The sequence below is a fragment of the Scaptodrosophila lebanonensis genome, unplaced genomic scaffold (genome assembly GCF_003285725.1).
Source record: "Scaptodrosophila lebanonensis strain 11010-0011.00,11010-0021.00 unplaced genomic scaffold, SlebRS2 tig00001415-arrow-pilon, whole genome shotgun sequence".
NCBI lineage: Eukaryota > Metazoa > Arthropoda > Insecta > Diptera > Drosophilidae > Scaptodrosophila > Scaptodrosophila lebanonensis.
In genome coordinates this window covers 6,392,357-6,419,214 of record NW_022060742.1, presented here as the reverse complement: position 1 = coordinate 6,419,214, position 26,858 = coordinate 6,392,357, and the positions used below count along the sequence as shown (strand labels likewise).

Genomic DNA, 26,858 nt, shown 5'->3' with positions numbered 1-26,858 from the left:
GCGACAACTTTTTAAGTGATGCTCACCACACATGCTCCGTTGCACGCGTCACTCGTCGCTCCTCGCTCCTCGCTCGTTGCTCCCCACCCTGCTTCCCTTGCCAACTTATCGTGCTCCCTACGCGTACGGAGAGGGAGGAGAGGATGGTTGTGAAAAATATTTATGCAAGTCAAGCGCCGAGCATTTATGAACTGTCAAACATTCTCAACGCAATTCCAATGATTTTGATACTTTAACATTTTCGTAAAATGGTAGAAGTGTCAGTCCATTCATGGGCGTCGGCAGGCGGGAGCGGCAAAAAGCAGAGGGCACACACACACACACACACACACACACACACTCCCATACATGCATACAAATGTACGTACATAAATAGAGAGGCTGACTGTCGGCCATATGTGTGCCGGTCTTTCACATATTGGCGGCGTCAAATTGGCGGTGTTAGTGCACGTTGTGGGTGTTTTCCATGTGGCAAGGAGCTCGTATTGCTATCGCTGTGACTTGAATGTTGCACGCGTCGTATGAGTAATTTGAATTGAGTGAGTGAGGGGTTGTTCCATGTACATGCATACATAATACGGTATATGTGTATTAAAGTCGTCGTATGGGAATTGACATAGTAATGAAGAATTTCCGTGCACACTTTAAAGACAGCTTAAAGTATTGGCCAAGGAAAATATAAAACGCAATTAATTTAAAAGGTACAAAAGAACGAATTGGAAAAGCAGCTTGAAGTACTGCATTGAAGTAATACATTGAATAGCGTCCCTAGATTAACAAAAAATATATTCCCTAAGAAAGCTACGTATAGCGTGAAGAATTAGTTTTGATATTATTAGATTAATATGTAAAAAAATAAACTAACCAGTAAAAACACGTCTTGAGTTGCATCGAATCAAAATTTGGATAAATTTAGACAAAGTTGTGTTTCACGATTTCAAAGAAATCTATAGGCTATGGCTAGTTAACAAATTGAATCAAATTTTCCCATCACGAACATCTGAAAGTGGTAACTCATGTAAAACGACCGACTGAATCAAATCCAACAAATAGCACGGCTGTTAGAAATTCATTAAAAAAATCACTATTTTATTCCAGTTATTTAAAAATAAGTACATACTTGTACCTATATTGGTAATAGATTTAAAAGGTATTGATTGGTATTAGAGTTGAATGTATTAGAAACAAAATAAATGTGATTTGATTAAAAATTGTTGTTAACTTTATAAGTTATTGCCATTGAAGTTAAAATCGATCTTAAAAAATTTGAATGGAGATGGGCAATTAGTATTTGATGGGCATGCTAATCGCAGTATATTTATATATACCGGTATATAAAATAATATCGATATTCTTCCTCCTTTCTTTAGGTGAAGGGTGTACTGATTGAAGTTGTATAAAAGCGTGGCATGCTGATTGAACATTTGAACCCACATATTATTATTTTCTTCGCGCTAATTTTCATACTGTTTCCTATAACTACACGACATCATCTAATATCTGAATTTGTTTCGAAATGTTGCAGTAAATGTTAGTTGTCGTCGAATCAATTGTAGAAGTGTGTATTATCCCACAAGTGTTTGATGCTGGAAATGATAATTTTGTTTATGGATGAACATAGAAGAATATCTAATCCTATATTTACTCTACAAGTAACTAAATAATACGATTAATATTAGTACAACTGCTTTCAAAATAATGGAACTAGTTTTAGATTCGTTCAGTTAACGCAATAATAGAATTTGTCGGCATTTCCATCAAATTTGTATCAAAACGGATGAGTTATTATTGTTCATAAATGATGAACGCCGGCGTATGTGGAAAAACTTGTAGCAGTTGTTCAAATGCCACGTTCCAATACAAACTGTAAACAGCCTTATTATTGAAATGGAAAGCGAACCCATTGTATAAATAAAATATACTTCGCGAATAGCTTCATTTTTCTCAAATTTAAATAAATCGTTGCATAAAAAACCCTTCAATTCCTTTATAAGATAACCTTACTTTCAAACAGCGGATATTTATGGGAAATAATAAAATTTTTTTTCTAAATCTTTATTTTTTATTTAAGATCTGTCCTAGGTTGGACAATTATTTAATTTTATGATAACATTGACATTTTTGTAATAATGCTCTTATCCTGATGGGTGCGGCGTGATTCGAATCTGGGAGCGTTTTTCACTTCCATTTTACCTTCATAGGTGCAGCCCAAAAAAAAACTTTATGTTACTGTAGTATTCTGTTACTATATGGCCACTTCATGGGCTGAAATCCACGAAATGTTATAAAAATGTCTGGTTGCAGATTTAAACGCCAGTTTTGAGCTACAACGTGGCTGAACTGAACTTGATATGTAATTTTGAAACTCAACATCTTGACTTGACAAACTAGTCAATAATTTCCCCCAAACTGTTGAGAGACACGTCCCAATTAAAATTTACATAGCAGTAATATGTCTGATTGTCAAAATCTGGTCAGTCTGCGCACTTCCGAAGATGTCCTACACAAAATTCCTGTGCATCTCTGTCTCCAAATGGCCACCATTCGCAATTCGCTTGCTTGCGAACATTTTAGCGATACAGACATCGTTATTCCATTGCCTTACGTTTCTTCGCAAATCCTTGAGTTCGTGATCAAATGGTGCGAAGCGATAGAGAAACAGGATACTGAACTGGAAAGCATGCAGCTGTCTATCTTGCTTATGGCCACACTGCCAGAGCTGGAGGAAAGTGAACTCATCTATGATCTGATGAAAGCCGCCAGCTATTTGGAAATCAAAAGCCTTGTGGAGGCGACAGCCCAGCATGTGGCCAACAAGATTAATGCCTGCAACAACCTCGAGGATGTTCGAAAGCTCTTCGGTGAAGAAAATGACTTACCGCCCGATGATGAGGAAGAAGAATAGTCGTAAAAAACGAAGTTTATTGTCTCCAAAAAAAAAAAAGAGCTGTGGATCCGCTGCTTGAACTGTTTGCTTATCTCAATTTATTTAGATGTTTTATTTTCAAACACAAATATTGTATGATTAATACTAATTTTTAACCATATTGAAGTCTGTCTCTTGCCCTATTCCTAATTCTTAGCTATGAGTTCAATATTCGGTTCCAAGATAATACACTTTATTTACATTTACTGCAAAGGATGAAAATGTGATTTCTTACACAATTAAAAAAGCAATTCTTCCAAAATGAAAAAAGGTCGAATGTCAAAGTAAATCTATGTATATGTACAATAAAAAAAAAAATTAAATAATTGAGCAGATATAGCGGCCTTAAATTCATCAGTACTGAGAAGTATCAAATATCATGTTCTTGATTATATATTTGAATTAGCAATAAAACCGTTTCTTTAAATAATAAAACCCAATTTTTTCTTTTCTATACAGTTTTCATCGAACCTTTGTCTTAATATATCCCCATATACGAAAGGTTAAAAGTGTTGGTTCTAGATTCAATACCTAAACACAGTTCCACAAGCAATCAAAACCCTATTAAGATGAAAAAGTATATATTGTAATAATAGATGTTCAATCATTTTACAACTTATGTACTTGGAAACATTATTCGTTATTTGCTATAACTCTAGAGGTGAATTAGGATATGGTAATTGCTTCAATTGGGAACATTAATCAATCGAAAAAATAAGCTAAGCGAGCTTAGTAAAGCATAAATTATTGGAGCACTCCAGCCTTTTAGGTTGCATTAGTGAAATCAACTTTTAAGGCAACGAAATACTCAGTTTGAACAGCGAACATGAAACAGGTTTCTGTGAAAAAATTGACAGGTACGAGTATTTTTTTCTTCACCTCAGCAACTCATGTAGCGCTCTGACGCCAGATGCAGGTCCTGGCAGAAGTGGTGCAATTATTTAGCACCTAGAAGCTGTCGAGTTCCCACAAAGGCGCTTCACGCCAATCAACCACCATAAAGGCTAAGCCAATATCGTAAAACCAAATGTTGAACTTCATTAGAATTAAGCCAAGTTCAAAGGTGGGAAAAGATAAAGTAAATAGAAAATAGTAACAAAGCGCTAAGTCAAAAGATAGCGCCATGGCTGGACATGGCGGTGGAGATGGCGTCAAAGTCAAATTCCAAGGCGTTAAGTTAATCGTGTGAAATGGCGAAGATTTCTGTGAAATCGTAGCAGCACAAAAAAAAAGAACATAAAATAGAGGTGAAAGAAAACAGAAGGGCTGCCTTTTAATTGTATTTTTAATTTTCATGCATTTTTACAACGCTTTGAACAATTTGGCGTTAACGTTTAAATCAAATATGGCGCAATGCTCGAGAACGAAAGCAAAAAACTGAATAAAAGTGAAAAAAAGCTGCTGTTCAACATATTTCTGAACCATTGGACGATAGCAGCAACAGCAGCAGCAGCTTCAGCCTCATTTGCATGCCAGGCGCCATGGCAGGTGGACAACGGATCGTGGGGGGAGGTGCGAGTAGCAAAAGCAAAAGCAACAGCAGCACTAACAGGATATGCCAGTGAAGCACCAATAATCCTTTTAATAAATATGATATCGCAAAGGACCAAAAAAGCCACACTGGTGGTGGCGTCGCTGATGCCCAACGTTGGAACGTTGGCGTCAACATTTTCGGCTCTGCCGCTGGCTGCGTTGGCATCATTTGCATTTTATGCAAATTTCAGTCAGGCGAACCAACGAACGCACCGAAGGATACACAGAGCCAGGCACACACACACACACACACTCACTCGCACTCACAGACATACAAGTAGAGTGAAAGAGAAGAGGGAGTAGTACGGGGAGCGACACACACACACACAGACACACACAAAGCGCAATATATAAATGAAAAGTGCTCATGTTTTTCTTGCCTTTTTTCTTCTTACTCCTCAGCTGCTGCGGAAAGTTGGCAAAGTAAACAAAATAAAAATGCGCAAATGGAAATGAAAATTCAAAAATGCATATTTTCTGCTTGCTGTTTGTTGCAAAATAATGTCGAATATTTTGACAGGCATATAAATACACACACACACACACATACACAAATCTCACACATATGGTTGTACAAATACACACAAACACTCACACACAACGTTACAACTTTTGTACATATTTACATGCAAATTGTTTGCTTTAAAATATTCACTCACACACACGCTCAGAAGAATTTTTATTTCACTTTGGCAAATAAAATAAAGAAAAACAAAATCAAAGCTCACATTTCGAGAGTTTGGCCAAAAGTTTTACGCATCTAGAAATTGCATCTGCTTTTGGGTAACAACATTCTTTCGTAAAAACTGCGCTATTTGAGAATGCCGAGCACGTTCGATATCTAAATGACCTAAATATTGTCAAGAAGATGGTATCACAACTTGGATGAATGGAAATTTGGTTTTTAAAGTTTTTGTGCAGAAAAATTTCAACGTTAACTTTTTACATTTCTAGTAAAGAAATACTTATATCTGATTAGTTGGAGAACAGACTTTCTATTACATTTTCTGCCAAAGCATAGAAAATTTATTTCTTTAGATTTTATATCCAGTTACAAATCACACATTTATATAATTGATAGAATAGTTCACATCAAATTAATAATATAATGGGATAATGTATTTTGTAGAAAGACCTGTTGCTATTATTTAAATAGAATTGTACAATTTTGTGGGTTTAACGAAGGAGATAAGGGATTATATCTTTGCTACTTTAAATAGAGATATTGCATAGATTCTACATACATTTAGAAAAAACTATTCTAGCCTTTCTATTTTTAAGCAATATGAAAATCACAGCCCTTGAAAATAACAACACTAATTGAAAATAATTTTCCCTAATTCCTAAATTTTTCGATTGACTTAATTTCTGTCAATCTTTCAGGTTTTTAGAACGTAATAATCATTGTAGGAACGCAATTTCTGCAGTTTGGAAAACCTATCCTAATTAACGTTAGAGAAAACTGTATGCAGTCGTATATTGTTCTTGCATATTTTTTGTTCGACTTTCGTAAAGTTATGTTGTATAATAATTTTGTAGCGGTTTTGGTATAAAGTATGTTATTCAGACTTATTTATAAGTAGTTCCCAAGTCGATTTTTGTGAACTGTGAATGCAACTATGTATTTAAAGATACCTGCATTTATACTTGTATTATATATGCATGGAAAACATAATTTGATATTTGTAATGTTATACATAAGTTAATTAAAGATAACAAATTATCTTAGAATTTTTTTTCGAAAGAAATCATATCAGAAGTGGTTCGATTTGCCTAACATTGTAGTATTAATGGGGTTTACTAAGTTTCTGGATTTTGTGTGTCTGCTTAGTTTAAAGGGTGTTCATGTTTTACAGTCCCATCATTAAATGGATTTTATAATTAATTGTCTTCGAATTCTTTTTCTTCATATGAGCTTTTCTCAGATTATTTCTTTGTAGGACATTTTGAAAGTTTAACCAAATACTATTCCCTTATAAACTTAAGTATTTTTGCGTGAAATGGATCTAAGTGAAATTTAATTTTCTTAATGCGAGTTGTCAGACTCACCAACCAGTCAATTTTGATTATAAGATTTTAATATTGAACACCAACCAAAATTTATTTCCCATTTTTAATTCCTAAATATCTGTTAGTTCACATGTTTAAAAGAAACTGGGAACATTTCTGGTGGTTTTATTGAGCATCTCTGGCAAGGATAGCTCATTTGGTAAGCTATTTATAACTAAGATACCCAATTTCTTACCCTTTTTGTATTCTATTAATCAACCTAACACACAAGATGAATCGAGATGTCATGCATGCTTTTTATATTTAATTTTTTTGATTCCTTTTTTAAAGAATTACGTATACATATTTGCCAAGTGAAGAACATTTTGTAGCACTGCTAACGATGTGAACAATATAAATCTAAATGTGGGCTTTCTCTTATTAATGTGTTTAAAAGCGTTTGTTATCAAACGATAGAAGGACTGGATATTTTCAAAGCACAAAATAATCAACATTCACTGTTCCGGTTAGATACAAGATACTCCCCCTCTATCGGCTAATTGAAGTATTCTTTTCAAAAAACCTACAGCTGGGTTAAATGTCTAACAACAATAGATCAAGCACTTAATAAGCCTCTGCACCTGCCGCAATCAGAGAGCATTGACAAAAAACGTTAGCGCCAAACTGACTGGCCGCACACAACAACATATACTCGTTCACATAGGGTACGATGTTATATAGCCGTAGATAACGATAATTTGTACAACACACTTTCGCCTAATCATTAACAACAATTGCAGCAATTTGTCAACGCGGGCCCGCGATGATTATCGCCAAATGCGAACAAACATGCAAAAATGTTCAATTTTTGACAGACGAGCGGACGGGCGGGCGGCCGACATAGAAAAAAATGCACAACAGAATATAATAATAAAAAAAAGTTCAAAAAAGTATGCAAATGACTATAAAGTTTAAAACTAACCCCTGAATGGCAATTGGCAACCTACATTGTTGCCACTGTTGTTGTTGGTGGTGTTGTTGGTGTTGCAGCTATCGTCATCAGCCAGTCGCGCGTTAAATTCAATTTGTTAATTTACAAATCCGCAAAACTATTTAACTGTGTGCAGTAAGTGGGCGGGTTAAAGGAGGGAGTGAGGAAGGGCGTTCCATGGAGAGATGGCTGGGAGGCTGTCTGCTTTGTGGTTTTTGACATTGCCATGCAAACACAGTGACCATAGAGAGGAGGCTAGAACGAGGGTGCAAGTGCGGGCAAAGTTCAGCTCGAGGAGGGCTTTGTTGCAGTTACAACTTGTTATTATATATTTATGAGTGAATTGAGTGTGCAAGTGGCTCATATTTCAATAGCAAATACAACAACAGCAACAGCAACAACAACAATAGCAGAGCAACTGCTCTCGAGGGACTGACGCGTCAGTCACCGGCGACAGAGCCGCATTCGTTGGCTTGCCCAACAATATATAATTGTGATACATTTCAGTTTTTTGCTCCCAATGCTATGCCGTATTTTATTATATTTTATTTGTGCAACAATAAAATCAATTGAAATGTTGGCAAACATGTCAAAATAAATTATAGAGCACATGTGTACTCGCTCCCCCCCCTTTTGTGTGTTTGTGTGTGCATGTTGTTTGGCTGTTGGCATTGCTGTGGTGGTGTGCATGTGTGTGCGTGTGCGTGTGCGTGTGTATGCGTTCGTGTGTGTTATGCAAGTGAAAACCACAAAAACCGAATTTTAATTTGCACGCTTGCAGCATTTGTTAGTCAAACTGGTTGAAAAGGTGCCGGGGGCCCACCCAACAACTCAAATCCCCGACCATGTCAGAGCCTTTAGAAAATGCCGCCCACCCCTCATTTATACTCGCACACACTTATTCATATATTACATACATACACTGAGAGAATTCTTTAATACTTTAAGCATATATCATATATGATATTATTAATAATATTAAATTAATTTCAGGTGTTAAATGCTTAGACAGTTTCAAATTGAAATGTTTTCACTAAGAAACTAAAAAACAAGCCAATTTCTAAGCATATTATGTGATTTGTTATGAATGAATAGCTCTCGTTAATGTCATGCAATTACATATCTTGTACACCCCGTACCGTTCCCTTCTCTCACAAACCCCCAAAACTAATATTTGTTCACCAACCATTCCTTTGGGAGCTTTATCATATAAGCTATTCATGTTGACGCAGCAATAAAATATGGTACATTACTATTGGCTTATCAAGATCACTTATAACATAAATAATAACCGATCGTTCCTACAAGTATATTAACTAATGAGATTATATATGAATGGGGATAAATATGACACAGCGTTTGGTGCCTCTAGCTGTTATACTTAGTTATCGATGTTCATACAGTCGGTCATGTCTATATCGATTCTTTCTTCAATTCTGATCTCATATAGTAAGTGTATACCAGGGAGACTGCAAGGCCTGTTTTAAAAATGCTGCCGTGCAAGTGGAATGCAGGTCGAACCATGAAATTTATTCAGCACTAATAAGTATGGCCCTAAACAATTATAAATATCTTGTCAGTTTACGCATTCTGTGCAAGGAGAAATTTGTATCCGTCCATTTCACACAATTTTCTTAAAGGTAGCCGCTTGGAACAAGATCAAACTATTTAGGAAATGGCATTAAATATGTCTAATTTTAATTAATGGTGCTTTAATAATAAATCGATAGAGGTTTGAGAACTTTCTCAACTCTGACGAATAACAATTCTACAAGTATATTCTTTACTTAATTTTTTCACATTCTTCAACTGTCTTTAATATCACTACGAGTTCACATGACTTTAGTTTTTCTTTAATAATTCTATGCAAAAATTAAGTTATTGATTTGGCAAAGCTTTACTTTTTATGGCCTGTGATCGAATTTGATGCTTGTTCGACCACAACTCGCAAGAAAGTATTATTCATCAATGAATATAATATTGTCTAATTACAGCTGAGTTTCTCTAAGTGTACTCTATTTTGGAGGGTTGTTAAGCAGCTTATGTGGGAAACAGGCGGCAGAGCAGCTTTAAATCCTACCCTAGGCAAATTTTACGCCTATTTGGTGGGCATAATTAAGTTAAGAGCCACAAAAGAATCATACCAACAACAACAACAACAACAAAAATGGGCAATACATTGTGTATGCGCGTTGCCAAGTGGACAAAAGTCGCTGCCTCAAGTGGAAAGGCGGGCGGGTACACTTGAGCGGCATGCAACGAGTGCCATTCAACTTGATTGTGAGATTCCCAGAGTTCCAGTTTCGACACCTTATCCCAAGCAAGGGTAAGAGCCGGCTGAGGCGGAGCAGGCCATCAAGAAATGATTTTTTTGTCGGCCCCTCGATCATAAATCAAGAGAGAGCGCGCAACCATTAAAACAAACCAAATAACTTTGAGAGAAGAAAAAAACGCAGTTATCATAATAAAGAAATCACACGAGAAAGCACAAAAAACAAAATAAAAAAAAAACAAATACTTTTTGGCTACATTTCGTTGTTGGCCATTTGCTTGATCGCTCAATCAAAATGATAAATGAAAATTAATATTTCTTAATATTGTTTACAAAGTGAGAATTACACACGTACGCATGACTTGGGGGCAAATTTTGGAAATGAAGTATGTATGTATTGCTGTTTGTATAGCTTGGCTTAGGTTTTGAGGCAATGTGCGAAGCTTAACCCGTCACTGGCAGATACCGGATTAAAATAGGGTTTTAATAAAAATGTTAATATTTGTTAGGTGAGAGTTAAAAGTGTTATAAAAGTACTATAAGATGAACTTTGACAAACTTTTGACTAAATTTAAATTTATAATTTTTGAATATTTAAGACAAGGAAATATGTGCCATAGTTTTGAAATGTGAATAGCTTTATAGGTTCCGGCATTTTGAATTTTTAAAATATAAATAAAAACATTTTTTAACCGACATTTTAAAACTATTCAACAAGAATTTAGGGTGTAAGGTCATTGGTTTTTTAAAGGCCCCTTGATACCACCTGGTGGAACTAATGACCTTAGGAATGGTTTCCCAAGAGTATTACCCATTACTATTGGACTATGGACAATAAGTACCTCACCATGGTTGCGCGTGAAAGCCTTAAAGCCTGTAAACTAAACATAACAAAAGTTACACCTCCAAATGAAAAGGGCAGAAAAAACACTGTTATTCTGACTACGAAGGACCACAGTTGACTCCAGACGGCAAGATAACCTGTGCCGACACACTTCCTTCAAAATACATATAAAAGGACCAGTCGATCCACAGACCCCACCAGAACATTCTAATAATTTATAGATTTTACATTTAATAGTTATTATGAATTACGTCTTTAATGGGTTAAATTTTTTTATTGAGCTTTTTCTCGCTTATTTTCGGCTATGCCCCCAAATGTGTTGCCTCAGTTTGCGTCTCTCTGGGTGTGTGTGTTTTTTGGTTGCAGTGCTTGGGAACCGCACCGCGTTTTGTGGCTTGCCACAATATTTCATGCACGCATTGGCTGCCTTTGTTGGTGCGGTCAGTGGTCTTTTACATTTTATTATTTGATAAGAATTATTGCAACATATCAATCACGAGGTTAAGTGGGCTGCTTGAAATGTGACGGAACATATATCAAAACACACACAGCACGCAAGGAAAATGCCGAAAAAACAAATGAAAACATTAAAACATCAAATGATGAAAACAAAACAACAACAAAAACACTCAACATTCTCGGCTAAGCAAATGTTGTATGTTGTTGTTGTACAACAACAACAACAACTACTGAATCAGCTACAACATTCATCAACATCACAAAACAAACAAAAAGGCGCGAGGCACCGACCAGCCACAGGCACAGCCACAGCCAGCCAGCAAAGGCAGCGGCAAGCAAACAAATAAACAAAAACCCAAAACTAAACCCAAACCCAAACTGGCACTCACTCGCACTCGCATTCAAAGAGGCCATCTAGGCAGCTACGAGTACACTATCCATCCTACCAATTTATTGTGGCTAGTTGAGATGTCGAGACGCCGGGAGACGTTTGTGGCCCCCGTTGACTTTGACGCCGTTTTTGGCGGTTGTCGCGGTTTCTATGCCCTAAAATATTGCCGCGCACTTTAGGCGATTAATTGACTTATCCAAGCCAGGCCGCAGAGTCTCCCAGACCTGCTGTTGGTTAGGCAGCTAGTCAATGGGGTTCCAAATCCAAAAACGCACTTACACATGTATATATGGGTGTGTACACGTACAGAGAGACTGGGAATATTTCATGTACACTTTATAAATTGTAAGAAAGCAAATGGAAGTGACCCCAATACGCACATTTAAAAGAGTCAATCTTTCAACTTAAGTAAACATCATAAAAATTAAAATGTTTGAATTATTCATATTTATAACAAATGGCACTTTTCATTGAATTTTAGATTATAAAGATCGTGTAAATGAAATAATATCTACCTGCACTTTCTTACAAATTTTGTAAGAGTTTTTCAAATGGATTCATCTTTTGAGAAGAAAAGCTGATCCTATAAACAATAAATGAAAATATCTACACAGAATAATCAACTTAGAGCACAAGTGTAATTGTTTTTGAATATTTAACGTACTTTTGGATTAAATTTAATATGTTTCAGCTAACGAAGTGAATGTTGGCTACTTATTAACACTATTTATAATATTAATTAAGGATGTATAGTATAATGAATTCAAAACTCATGCCAAATACTAGGAGAGTCAAATAATATATATTTTATATGGTTCAGTATAAAGATATATCATGGTAATCCAATGAAATTGAAAATATAAAGATAAAAATGTTCTAAGCATGTTCCTGTGGCGCTTCGAGCAAACCATGACATATGTGTGTCCTAATTTGGCGAGGAATAGATTCGTTTTTAAACCAACTAGGCATCATACTTTCAAACAAAAACTGTACAAACCCAAAATTATAAGGCAAAGAGAGAAATTCGTAGACTTTAAATACAGTTAAATAACCACATTACAAAAAATAAATAATGATGAGAATTTGGCATCTTTTAGAAATTTGCATTTCCTTAATAGAGTTAAAACTGAAACAACTCAATATATTCCAGTATATTTCAATGAAATTGAAAATCAAGAACATTACTTCAAGTAAATAATAAAGTTCGCAGTTTTTCCAGAATGAGCTTAAAACGTTATTTTTTCAGTTGTCCCTTTCCAGTTGCTAACACTCTACTAGTTCCTAACACTCAGACAGGGCCACTTTTATGAAAGCTCATCAGGTTCAGCCACTCACAGCCCCTGATGGCAATTTTTCCTAAATGTGGCCTAATCTCGCACTGCCACAAGGACTATACATGTGTGGCTGGCCAACCTTTCAGCGAATTAGCGATTCAACAAAAGTGTCGCTCGCTTCGCTCCGATCACGCTTCGATGCAACAACGTTCGCCTAATCGTGGCACGTGCTTCGACATATATAATCACAGGGTTATGGCAACAAAAACAACAACAAAAGTAGTAGCAGTCAGAAAAAAAAGGGTCGCACTGAATACAAATACAAAAAAAGAAGGCAGCCAACACATAAAGATAATCCAATCTTATGCTGCTAATTTTACAGCATCGGTCGCAATAGCAACCCGAACCGAAATGCGAGTGGAAAATAAAATCAAATCTTTTGTGCATGTTGCCATTCCTCTCAGAGTAGTGTCTGGGTGGACGAGCGTGTGCAAATGTGGTTAGGAACGGAGGGGGGAGGGGGAGGGGACTCAAAACCGCTGCCAGCTCGCAAACTTTTGCCAAAGGAACAAGACAAATAAATTCGATTATGTGAGCACTCGCCCCTTGCTGGTTCCTTGTTCAGTACTCAAAGGGACGAGGGGGCGGTCCACAGCTTGAACTGGGCTGAACAACCAAAATCGTAGACCCCAAAATCGTGAGAAAGTTGGCACCACAGGGTGGCGCTATTCTATTTGTTTTGAAAAAAATTGCTTTATTTGTTTATTTGTTGCTGTTGTTGTTCTTTTGGAAAAAGTTGAGGGTGCCTGACAAGCGCCCTAATTCAGTTATCAAAATTCTCTTTACATAGTTGAAGTCCTCACATAAAATATGAAAATTTAATAAACTGCACGCGGCTCCTGCTTAAAGTGAAGACCCTGCCACTTGACGCCTAATTGAGCGTCAGTCCCACCTGTTGGGGGTGGACGTTGTTGGTGCACGTGCAACGGTGGCAGTAGCAGTAGCAGCAGTGGCAGCGCAGTCAACGCAAGTTGGCGCAGCGGGACGCACGCACGAGCTGCATTCGCAAGTGGGCGTGCATAATTTATGTTAATTTGCCTGAGAAAGACAGCAAAAGGAGGCAGCCAAGCAGCGTAAAACTTTAAAGATGGCAAATACAAAATATAGTTTGTATGGAAATGCACATGCGAAGTCAACATTTAATGTACTGCTTTATCTTTTCGAAGTCATTGCTTTTAGGTACGTCCTTGCCAAATGGGTTCTAGCTTTAGTCGATTTAATTATAACTTTTCAAGATCGATACAGCATTTAAAATACATATAGCCTAATAATTTACATCTTATGGTCAAAATTTCATAGTTCAACTCTTTTTTTTTATATTTTTACCATTTAATTTAAGCCTACAATTAAAGTAACAGCAGTCTACTTAATTATAGAAAATGTTGTATAGTCTCTTCCACCTGATTAAATCTGTATTTTACTCAGCTGCTAGCCAATATGAAATTTTTATGTTTTGGAAAATGTATGTGTTTACAAAAATTGAGAAACATACTACATATAGAAATGGGCATGAATCGTAATAACGACTGATTTGTATGAAATTGTCCGATTTAGAGAATCAATCAGACAAATATAAATAATCTTTAAGAATACTTAACGCACACAACTTTGCAAAATATTTGGCTATTTCGAGCATACATATGTGGCCAAAAAAATGTAACATTGCTTTTCTTATATACATACATATGTATGTATGTACATACATACATACATACATATGTACATACGAGTATACAAATGTGTGTCTTATATGAAAACTATTCATCTCCATTATAAATGGTGACTAGAGACCCAGTTGCAGTTGCAGTCAGCAATAGACACAATAAATAAATTCTGATTCAGTAATTGATTTGTTGTTACTTACTCTTATTTATTTGTAGTTTCTATTCATTTCTTGAATTTCATGTAGTACGTACATATGTATGTACATATGTAAATTTCCTTCTTTTTTGCAAAATTCGAAAATATGGCATTTCGTCTTTTGCAAATATTGCCTCCAACAAATGTACATATGTATGTATGTAGATAACATTGTGCATAAAATATATTCATATTTAAGTATAGGTATGTATGTATGTATGTACATATGTACAATGTACGTCCAATCATATAAATATGTAACTATGATACACACACATGTACATATGTATGTATGTGAGTCGCTCCTCCAATTGCCATTTCTCTGCATAACACACACTTCACTAAAAAATGAACAATAGCCCTTGGTTATCTACCTTTAACAATCGACGACACGTTGAAACGACGCGTTTTCTATTTAAAACACTGCACTTAATACTTTAAGAACAAACAGAACAGTTGCAATTAACAATGCGCAAAGGATTTAAAAATAATTTACTTTCGTTTGCTAATTGCGCAGCAGCTTTGCTGTTGGTAGTTGCGGCGCTGCCAGATCTGGTTAATGCTAGCCAAGTGAAAGGAGAGAGGATGGAAGCGCATGACAGGTGGCAGCTCGTCTCTGCAGGTTTACAGTTCACAATGGAAGAACGGAAAAAATATGTACATATATTGCGTGAACTTAATTTTTGTAGTTATGTCTTTTTCGGTGATCGAAATTTAATTTCTCACTCATGCTCCACGCAATTGCTTACAGTTGCCGTTGCCGTGCATTTTGTGGTTACAAAGCGAATTCAATGGGCGTTACCCTTTCATGCTTCGCAGCTTGTGGCTACGCTACGCCTGTCAATTGCCCAACGAACGACATTACTGTTAAAAAAAAATACATAAATGGAAAAGAAAACTACGCGGTGCATACTCGACTGTGGTATACCCTGCAGACAATTGGCTCTTCAACTATGTTTTATTTTGTTTATTTAGTTTGTTTGATTGTTGATATGCAATAGTCTACACTCGAAAAAATGTCAGTAAGGTCATTTTAACATCAAGTACGGGAATTGATCATTTCGAAAATACGTGTTTAGAGTGCAATTTAAGTGGATACAGTGGATGTAGTAAAATTATTTGTTCAATTTTGTCCGACTATGTATATATACAATATGCAAACGGCTCTTAAGGATAAATGAAATACATTTACGAATAGAGGTCGCTCAGAAATAAAAAAAGTCTTGTTAATTGAGGTGATTATAATCCAGAAACTAAAATACAATGTAATGGACGGCTTTTCTATCAAATATGTACTCGTACAAAGCTGTAAGTTGTGTTATAATATGATTTGAAAACATTGAACATTATGAAAATGAATAACAATTTAAATTTAATTTCCTAGCACCAAAATCCATAAGCCAAACGGCAACGGAAAATAAAAATAAAATAAAATATTGTATGTAAACTTATAATATGTTTAATGAAACATTTCGATATGAAGAACGAATGAATCCTTCTTATATCCGATTGCAATCGTCACGCTTTCTTCCGTCTGTAGCATACACTTCTGACAACCTAATATACATTGTTGTTGCCTCCATATGAAGGGCATACAAACCGCACCCAAAATAATTAAAGTTAATTTTTTTTTTGTAGGTGTCGCAACGGTACGCGTCGGTAATTAAAAGATCATTGCTGCGGGTCGCTCTCACTTCATTAAATGTCAATTTGTTGACGTCCATTGACGACGCTAATAACTTCATTAGGTGGCGTTGGCTACCGAAAGGGTTGACACAATTTCCAAATATATTTAATTAGCCAGAATTGAAGGAAAAACACAGACATTAAAAAATGATGAAAATTTGTGTCATAGCCCGCATGAACATGTGCGGGCATTCAAAAAATTCAACAACCCCCAAAAAGGGATGCATCTTTTTAAATTGTAGACTTCATACACTTGGGTTTGTCAAGTTTTTTCTTTATGCTGTTGTTGTTGTTGCTGCTGCTGCAATTCAAATCCAATGAGAAAACGATGCCCCCAACATTGAACCCCCATCTACTACCTCGCCGAACCCCAAGATGATTATGAATATTTCCTGACGCAGACGACGACGGGTAACTCCCATTTGCCTTTTTGCTATTATGCACACTGCAGTGATTTCACAAAAGAATACTACCGAAAGAAAAAAAAAAGGAAATGACAAAACCAAAAGGAAGCATACAAAATAAAAGGAAACTTTGCTGCTTTGTAGAAAATTCATAAAACTTCCGCTTGGTCTGCACGTTTTATTTTCTTCATGCTACTCATTGGGGCGGCAACTTAGTCTGTGGATGGCTGGGTGGAGGGGACGCCTAGAGGGGGTCCAGTTTGCGCAGAGCGCCTGCTTTTGCTCCTCTGCCAGGGCAAACAACAAAATGGCGCATTTTAAAGCGCAAGAAAATGAAAAGCAAAAGCTCAGCAAGAAAATTTCTATATGCTAAGCAGCGTAGCAATTTTTCCTTTGTGCCAACTTGGCGCTTGTCGCCATTTTTTTTCTTTTTCTTTTTGTTTTCATTCCTCCACTCCTCTGGTCCTTTTTACTTATTTTACTATGTTGGGGGTAGAAAAGTGCGCAGCTATTTGTCTATAGTATGTAGGTGTGTGTGTGTGCGTTTGCCACCCTCCAAATATGTGTATCCTCGTGGATTGGGGGTGTTCGCTTTGCTTGAAGCAAAAATAAACAAAAATCAAAGTTGCAAATAAGAAAGAAGAAACTACAAAGTAAGTTACAATAAAAAGTTATACGCCTTGTTTTTTCGTTTGTTTGTGCTTTGGCAACTTTTTTGGACTGGCGGGGGGTGGTAAGGGATGTGTAGAGCAAGAGAGAAGCTGATAGAAGGAGTGCGAGAGAGAGAGAGAGATAAACCTCAAAATCAATCCACCTACACAGACTTTGGCGCGCACAAAAGATTTCTCGAGCACTTGGGCAACAAAAGCCGGAAACCGACAGTCAGGACGCAAAGGACGAGCGGCAACGGCAACGGCAACTCGCGCTCTCAAGTGCTGTTTCCTCACTCGAAGCCTGACAGCAAAAATCCGCTTCTCAGCATGCAGCATGCGCAACGAAGGCGCAGCCAAGCGCAAGGACGCCGACTTACCCAACAGCTCTAAAGCTGCCTCGGCATGCCGATCACGTCTATTTATTGTGCACATAATATGGGCGCGCGTCTGCTTCTTTTCCTCTACACTCCATGCCAAGGATGCTGCTCCTGCTGCTGCTCCTTTTGGCTTAGCTATCAGGCACCGCCCGCTTGCCGTCTACGTGCGGGGCATGCATCGCTGGACAGGACACGGAGACTTAGGATACTAGCTACCAAGTAAGCGAGCGGAACGTGTGCCTTAACGAAAAAAAAACAAACAAAAGAAAAAAAAAAATGGCAAAAATATTACAAAAACGAGAAAAGAAAAAGTTGGCAGTTTTTCCTGCCTTTTCTACTCTCTACACTAAAATTAAATTATCGAATGCGAATTTTGCGATTCCGCTTCGCATGTTTTGTTTCAACAGGAACAGGAATAGAAACAGGAGCAGCACCAGCATCAGCAGCAAGGACCATCGCATAGAGACTTTTAGCGTATCAGCATTTATTTGCTGTTGATTTATGCAGCGGCCCCAGCTAAGCAGCAGACAACCAACCCCACCTAACCATTCAACCATCCAACCATCCAACACCCCCCCTTCCCTTGAAACCCCCTTCTGAGAGCACGTTGCTCACTCAAACAATTGCTAGGCTGCTGACGTTGTCGTTGAACATTTGCCAAGTATGCTGATTGAATTTTTTCCAGTTGACTAAATGATATCAAGGATATTTGCAGTGCCAGGCGGGCGTACGACTCTGGCTGACTGAATGCCTGGCTGGCTGGTTGCTTCCTCGGTTCCTTGCCTCACTGTTTTACACAACATTGTGTGGATGCTGCTTGCCCAAGGCTTTAAGACTAACCATAGTTATGTACATTGTACCTATTGTAGTTAACCATTGTTGTTCCATGCTGATTAGCATTGTCGTCAGCTTAAATAACTTGAATTTATCATTCAAATGTGCTAAACTCCTAAGCCCAAACAAAATCAGATCTATCTCTATGAACCAATAACTACTATACTCGTATGTTCATATTTAATCATCAGAATACCAATGGCATATCAATTTGCAAATTACTCCTTGTATTATAAATCTTATTACCGTTTGTTCAGTTCAATCTATTAAAACAATCTAATAAAATAAATAATAAATTTTGCTATTAATGTCAATAAAAGCATTTTCATTTTAGTCCGAGAAACATTAATCTATTTTCCCGGTTTTTTTTTGTTGTCAGATTCTAGGTAAAGTTTAACATGGCTACAGGGTATAATAAAGCTAAGCAAAAATCAAAAAATCGTGTATTATTTTTAGATGTATAAACAGATTACTGGCATTTTCAATAAGTATACACCATAAATTGAAGAATTTATCTGTGTTCTCAATTTCAGAATGATCTAATTATTAAATTTTATTTGAAGCCTTTTTTTTAATAATTAAATACACGATATGTGAATTGCAGGGTAAAAAAACAAACTCTCACAATTATATTCTGAATACGTGTGGTACTTCTTAATTCGCTTTTGTTACTGCGTTCGACAAAAAAATACAAAAAAAAAATATGTAGAAGTATCTGAATTATATATAAATTAAATATACCTATTTTGTTACAAGTATATATCGATTTTCCCAATCTACGTATAGAGACAATATAGGAATTATGGCTGTAAAGGTTTTTGGTCACCCTTTGTTACCTACAAACGAAATTTTTTATATGTTTTCCCCAGCATTAAATAGTTACTTAGCATAGCTATGTTATTAAACATATCTGAGAAATGGATGGAGTGGAGAACATTTTGGAAATGCATTCGAAATAATTCAAGATTATTTTAAGTCTCCAACCAGCTGACCCAATGCTCCCATGGTTTGAGAATAAAATGCAACACATTTCTTCAAGTATAGAAGAACGAACTGTACACACTCGTGTGTAAGTGTATACATATATGTATGTATGTATAAGTATTTACCTATTTTGTATGTAAAAGTATGTGTAAGTAAACGCTACTCCTTTCGCTGCGGCCACGTTTTTCATTGGCGGCATATTTGCGCAATGTATCAATTGTTACACGTATTTGCTTGCCTCAAATACGGTTGCAATAACAACAATAACAGCAACAACAACAATGGCAACAGAAGGCAAACAACAAAAAGTGGCTGCAACAACAACAAAAAGCGTTATCGAAAATGTACTTTGAGTGGCGTTTGTGTTGCCATTCGATTGACACTTGTCAGTTTTTCAACGTTGGCGCCATCAGAACGCGTTACATGCATTGATGAAGATGTTAGCATTTCCGATTAAAAGCACCCCCCAGCAGGGCATGTGCAACAACAACAACAACAACACACACATAACAAACAAACGACTGACTACAACAAACCCTCAGTGCCGCATAAATCTCAAGGGTGTGTTCAATTGTGTCAATTTAACGCCTTTTATGGCACGCTGCCTGCCTCGCCCCCACACCCCCACACACCCACACCTTGCAACCCACCACCCCGACACTTGCACCCTTTATCAATCAGGCAAGCGGCAACCGTGTGAGTTTAGAGATGGGGCATAGGTCGTGATTTTCGTGAAGTCACTGCATGCTCACGCGTGAGCTAGTTTTAGCCAGAAAATATCCATATTTGGCAATAATCTCTTAGAGAGAGAGCTTTCTCTTGTGATTTTTATTGCTCCGCATTTTTATTTATTTTTGCTTTTTTTTAACTTAAACTTATAATTGTTGAATAGAAACACATGTGCTATTTACTCAAAATGTGATTGTATATTAAATAAATTAATAATAAAAGTCATGCTAAATTGGAATTGCTTAAACTTTAAGCAAAGTGCAGGAATTGAGTCAACATGATGAAAACATTCAGAGACATAAGGAAAATCTACACCTAAAACCCCTGATGGTGTAAGAGCAGAAATTAAAAAGATGCCTTGCAAGCTAAAAATTTAAAAGATAATCTCAGATTAAAGTTCTAGATTCTAGGAAAATCCATCATTACACATATATATTATATATAAACTTTGGAAATTAAATTATAATTCTACCTACAAAATATTGAAAAAAAAGAACGTTTTTCATCTTCTGCCAATTCTAATTCTGCCCTTCACAAAACATTACTTTTATACTCTCAAACAAAGTCTCCCTATCCTCATCAAAAATTTTCTCTCTTTAGCTAACCTCCGAGAGAATCACTGACTTCCACGGCTGCGAGTCGGGGCTGGACGGACAAATAATCTTTCCTCCAGAGATGATCCAAAAAAAATTGCGTATTTAAAATACAAAAATAAAAAATGTATGTTTTCATTTGCTGTGTAATTTAATTTTTTTTTTAATTTATTGTAATTTGTTTTATTTGTTGCCTCCCGCTGATTTTTTTTAAATTTTATTTTCTTCCATCTTTCTATTTCGTTAGTTCTACTCTGTGCTGTGCTGAACAAATAAAATGCCCCCTTCGAGTCGGATTCGTTATTAGTTATTATTGGAATTTTATAGGCTTTTTTAATGTTCTCTGTTGTTTAATTTTTCTACAAAGCTGTCCCTTGTTTGTCGTTGAATACATAAATGTTGAAGTGTTTTTATAAAAATAGAAAACTTCGTAGTGAGCGGAATTTTGGAGCTACTTGTACATATTATTTTCAAAGGCCCAGTTCGTGGCCGTGTTAGGCCGGTCTCTGTCCATCTCTAGTGAGAGTCCTGCCTGTCCTCCCACCTCACTACTCTTCTCCCTACTGCTCCACCCAGCGGCTGTGTTGCACGTTGGGCATATTAATTATTGCGCCTTGCAGTTCACAAGTGTTTAACCCACTCGATTTGGCCGCAATGCAACTGCCGCTCGCTTGACTGCCACTCTGTTGCTTCTGCTGATGCTGCTGCTGCTGCAACGACAAGTGTTAATTATGCCACGTCGGATATGAGCACACGATATGGTACGAGTATATGCCACATATAAGCATCCGAATGTATCTGTGTGTGTGTGTGTGTCAGTCAGTATCTGTATCTCAGCATTTGCATTGCCGCAAAATGCATGCTCGCTTTACGTTTGTCATCATCGGGATTATTAGTAGTTGGCCATCTAAACAGTGCAAATTGAAATACTATATGCATCCGTTCGTTTGGCTGCATGTCATCAAATACTGGTAAGAGACTGGCTTCGAAGTTTGCAAATGCTAGTCTTTGTAGATGATACTAATGCCATGGCATGGCGTGGGTGCGAGTTGATGGGCAAGGCATGAGAAGCAACAAATTGTCACTTAATTGATCAGCTCAAGGTCGAGCAGTTAAGCTACTATTTCAGGATTAGGGCTTTAAGTTTAAGTTAAACTGTTTTAAATTTTCCCCTATCAGCAGACGGACTGGATTTCTTTAGGGAAGTTTTAGAAGTTTTTCAACCTGAAACATTTTATAACAATTACTAAGATATTGTTTGTGGTCGACTTTTTTCCTTGCACTCTTTAAAAAGAAATTTATTTAATTCTTGAACTATGTTTTGGCCGCTTTGTGGATAAAATAAACTCTTGTTTTCATCCAAGCATCAAAAGAATAATAATAATTAATAATTTGTATATACAGTGCCTGTTTTTAAATTGCTATAAATTTAGAAGCAAACAAATAATGCTAGTTCAAGTGATTTTGTAACCGATCGGTCCTTGGTAGGCTATGTAAAATAATATGGTTATACATATGTATTTGTTAAAAGCTTGTTCTTTCTATGGGTAACACAAGTCAGGCACACAGGTTCTCGTAGCTCATTTGGACGTATATGCGGACGAATTATGGCTGATCATATATGAACTTATAATATTCGGTAAACGGAGCTATGGTTTCCGAAAGTTTCTGTTAAGCGCTACTTTTAAAGAAAAACTCCTGCAACCGAATTACTAAATCAGCTTTCGAAATGAAGATCATTGGCTCGATCAGTGCTCGAGACTGAGTTTAATTAAGTTTTTTCGGTCAGAATTTTAGTTCTTTTTTTTCTCTTTCAATAACTTTTTCACTTACTCCATATGTGTTCTAACCATAAAATCTATAATGCTACGCTGACTAAGCACTCCCATTATTGCTATTCAAATGCCTTCCTTATTTGTAATTAAATATGGAGGCTCTTCAATCCCTTAACATTTTCCATCTAACTTGAAGGCTTGTATTAACATTTTTAAAAATGTATAGTGTAATGTTTAAATTGCCAAACTATTTTTATTAATTGTATACAGCCTAAATCTGCTAATCCTTTTTACCGGTTAAAATAATTCCCCAAGAAGACTGACAAATTAGTTGGCCAGCATTAAGAAAACTCGAAAATTCTATTATTTCTTCTCTAAAATATAAGAAGCAGGCCGAGAGTGGCCGCAGGTAGAGATCCAATAATTTGGTTCGAACTTTTTATCAGATGTTGGCATCATCATTTCCAAGATAAAATTCGTTCCTGCATCGGGAAGCATTAGCAAATCTTTATTAATATCTACAACATATTCAGGCTACTATTAAAGCTCCACATGGTCTGATGCAGAACAACATCTCAAATATTCTTGCTTAATAATATCTCAACATTCTTGTCTTACTTTACTTATGTGAAGAAAAGAGAGTGTTTTAAATTTAAGTTAAATATGCATAATTTAAGTGAAAGTTTTGCTCTCTAAAATTTCTTTAAAAATTAACTTCAGAAGCCAACTTGAAGAACCTATTCGAAAGTCGTTTAAGTAATTTCAAAATGTCATCTAAGTACTTCCATTTAAATCATTCAATTCCCTTAAGATCAGATTTGCCAATCGACTGTTTTATATTCAGAGAAGCATTTACAACAGGCTCTCATGGGGAAAACAGCTTTGCGCTTATAACAACAACAGCATCCTAGCGGAAACGTCCCCAACACGGGCATCTGGTAGATAAGCTTCTAATATACTTGACTATTGCCCCCAAAACCGAACTGTCAAAACGCGCAAACAAATTGTGCAAATAAAGCGGAGAAATATTATTTATGTCTGAGCTTGCAATACTATGTCTGATGATTAAATATTTTTCATTGGCCAATGGGGCTACCAAAGGAAATCAAAATAGTAAAATGACAGGAGCGAGAGCAGTCCATGGAATACGAGTGGTGGGGCCCGTAGGGGAGGCGGGGAGGTGCCAATCGAATGGAAAGGCAAATGTGTCAGTGCATATTAATGCCCCGAAGGTGTGCATGCCAATTGTCATGCGCTGAAATGCTTGTTAACAACAGCAATTGCTTTTGGGCCGTGTCGAGCAAGCCACCGCCCCCTCACACGTCCCGCGACTCGGCGGACCTCAGTCAGCAATACGAGTACGGTGCCAAAGCGTGGGGCTACTTTTTTAATCAAAGTGCTGCAACTCCTTCGCCGGCATGCCACAGCACTGAGAGAAAATAAGTATATAATTTATTGTCATTTATGACAAAGGAGAGAATTGTGAAAATGTTTATTTGTTTATTTATTTATCGACAAACAGAGCTGTCGATGTGAGAAAAAAAATCAAAACAATACTGGACTAATACTAGATAAGAAAAACAAAGCCTATAGAAATAGCAAAAATGTCTAATAACAAATCCGACTCGGTGGGGATAATAATAAATAATTTTGAAAGAACTATTTTTCTGCATCATCTGTTGCTTGTGATGGTAACAACTGGCTTTTAGCCAGAGTTTTCGTTTTCTGTCGCAAAATTTTAAGATATACCTATATATACTTGTATGAGTCGGAAAATAATGAAACAAAATGCCAGAAAGATTACGAATATCCAGCACATAGAAAAGCGCCTCTTACTAAAACTGTTAACACTCATAAAATATATTTTTAGCTTTAAATACAATTTCATAATAATATATTAAAGGTGGCATGAATTCCAATATTCATCATCACTTCAATTCAATTAAGCTTCTCAATTTTGTTTATCTGCTAAGAGTAGAAACGACTTAGCCTTTGTTCTTAATTATTCCAAATGGAGAAACATTAATTAAATACAACAACAACTTATACAAAATATATTGCTTATCGTCAGATCTCATAGTGAATCGAAAAACATAAGTTGTAAGCCCTTAACATATTTTTTTTTTTAGAGACAACGAATCCTATTATCTACTGCTGCTAGGTCGCTTCACCCCAAATTTAGAATAAGGCGTCCATCTCCTCTCCTCAAATATTTCATTTTTTTTTTTTTTTCTATGTCATTTAATACTTTATCAATTGATTCATTTTGTGAAAATTTGAAGCAATTCCAAATACTGTTATACGAACAGGCCTGATTAATAGAACCATGTATTTGAATCCGATTTGAAACCATTTTTTTTAATCATAAAATAAATCAGACAATGAAAGATTCCTTTGCTTTTCTTGTAGTTGACCTTTCTGTTTTAGCTTCTTCAATACTTTTATAAGTTTTAAATAAAACATTTAAATTTTCACAGAGATAGCCTAAATGTACTTGAAAATTAATTGTATCTTTAAAATTTCACTTATGAAGATATTAGTAGAACTCGACCTCCAAATGGGGGAAAATGGCCTCCAAATTGTGAAGTTTATATCTGATTTATTTAAAACTTGAAAATAAACTTCATTAGCAGTATTATTTGAGATTTATAGCTTCATAAATGCTGGTATTTCTTAATATTTCTGTGTTGATCAGAACTAGAGAAATCCCAAATATTTGTCTTTATATTTCCTTATGAAGCTTACCCGCAAAATGTTTCAAAATATTAACGCAATTTTTAGGCGCTTTTGATTCGTTTTTTGTCTTTGTTTGTGTATATATATGTATCTCGATAATGATCTCGAGAATTTTTGGCATATGTATGAGAAACAAGGCATATAATAGTAGAGTGCAATTGCTTTTCTCTGAGTGTGCGCGGCTGCTCTTACTGCAGCCCCTCCCCCCAAGCAATAACGCCACACATTTGTAATGTTGCTTCTGTTTCAGCAGTTTATGCAGCACATTAAAAACGTAGCAGGCGAATATGCCGGGCTTAGAATGCATTTTACAAGTTACTTTAAGGCAATCAATTTGTAAGTCGGATGAGTGGCAAGTGGTTGGCAGCCGTTGCAGCGGCAGTGGCAATGGCAGCGGCAGCTGGAGGAGTAGGAGAAGTGCTTGGCTTGGGGGCGCGGGCGAAAACCAATCAAAAGAGCGTTGCGAACGCAAATTGAACGGCAAATGGTAGTAAGGATGATATTTCAATACTTGAAGTCGAAGCCGCACTTGGAGCCCGTTTGGGTCATAAATTATTGGTCGGGCGACGCCTGCGCGTAGTTCCTTGCTGGCTGGCTTACTTTTTTGCAGTTATGATTATCGCGCCGGGCGCTGAGAAAGCTTCCCGCTCGACACTGTGTGCAAACAAATGTAAAAAATTTTTAATTGACTTTTGGATTTACGCTGCCGCTGCCGTACAGTTGCACTTTTATGGCCTCTCGCGTGCATGGCTAAAAGAAACAAGCGGCCGGCCAGCTTAAAAGTTAATAAAACACGCCCAATGATAACAAGCAACCAACAGCAACAACAACAACAACAGCAACAACAACAGCAACAACAATAGCAACAACTACAGCCAAGCGAAACGCATATTTTGCCCCTGAGGTCTTCATCATCAACTCTTTGTAGCACTGAAGCAAACATTGTGGCCCAACCACGGGCCCATAGCCAGGCCGGAGTCAGTGCCAAAGCCCGACTTGCTGCCTCGACTCGTAGAAAAACAATCAATTAAGCCCACAAGTAGCTGCTCCATCGACAGCGACGGACTGAGCGCCAGCCAGCATGGAAGGCGATGTGGATGTGGATGTCGATGTCGATGTGGAAGACAGTGGCACGACTCTGATTCCCAATGCAGCAGTTCGTTCGGCATTTTTATGGCCTGGTTTGCAAAATTTATGTTACATTTTTATAGTTCAGTGTAAATTGACTTTTAAAATGTAAAATTTATCATTGCATCGGCCAGGCCAACAGCCTTAATTGCTTTATTTTGTATGCAACTGGAGCGTTTTCAATGTCAGCAGCCATGGGAACATGTACTCGTAACTCTCTTCAGTTACCAATTTCTAAAACAGTTCTGATGCAAAATAAACTAGAATTTGTTCTAAAGGTTTGATTTTTTGCCATGCTTAGTTATCTACGCTCTGTTTAGATCAAAAGTTGGCAAACACACATTTTCCTGAGGCATCTTC

At 36.7% G+C, this 26,858-nt stretch overlaps 1 protein-coding gene across 1 annotated transcript; it reads left to right on the top strand.

Moving 5' to 3' along the window:
- The first annotated feature begins 2,452 nt into the window (after positions 1-2,452).
- Positions 2,453-2,905, top strand: LOC115632731 (suppressor of kinetochore protein 1). The gene has a single exon (XM_030529977.1). The coding sequence runs from the start codon at positions 2,453-2,455 to the stop codon at positions 2,903-2,905; it is 453 nt and encodes a 150-aa protein (XP_030385837.1).
- Positions 2,906-26,858: the final 23,953 nt, after the last annotated feature.

Coding starts and splice junctions, on each gene's coding strand:
- LOC115632731 (XM_030529977.1), top strand. CDS start 2,453: ATGTCTGATTGTCAAAATCTGGTCAGTCTGCGCACTTCCGAAGATGTC.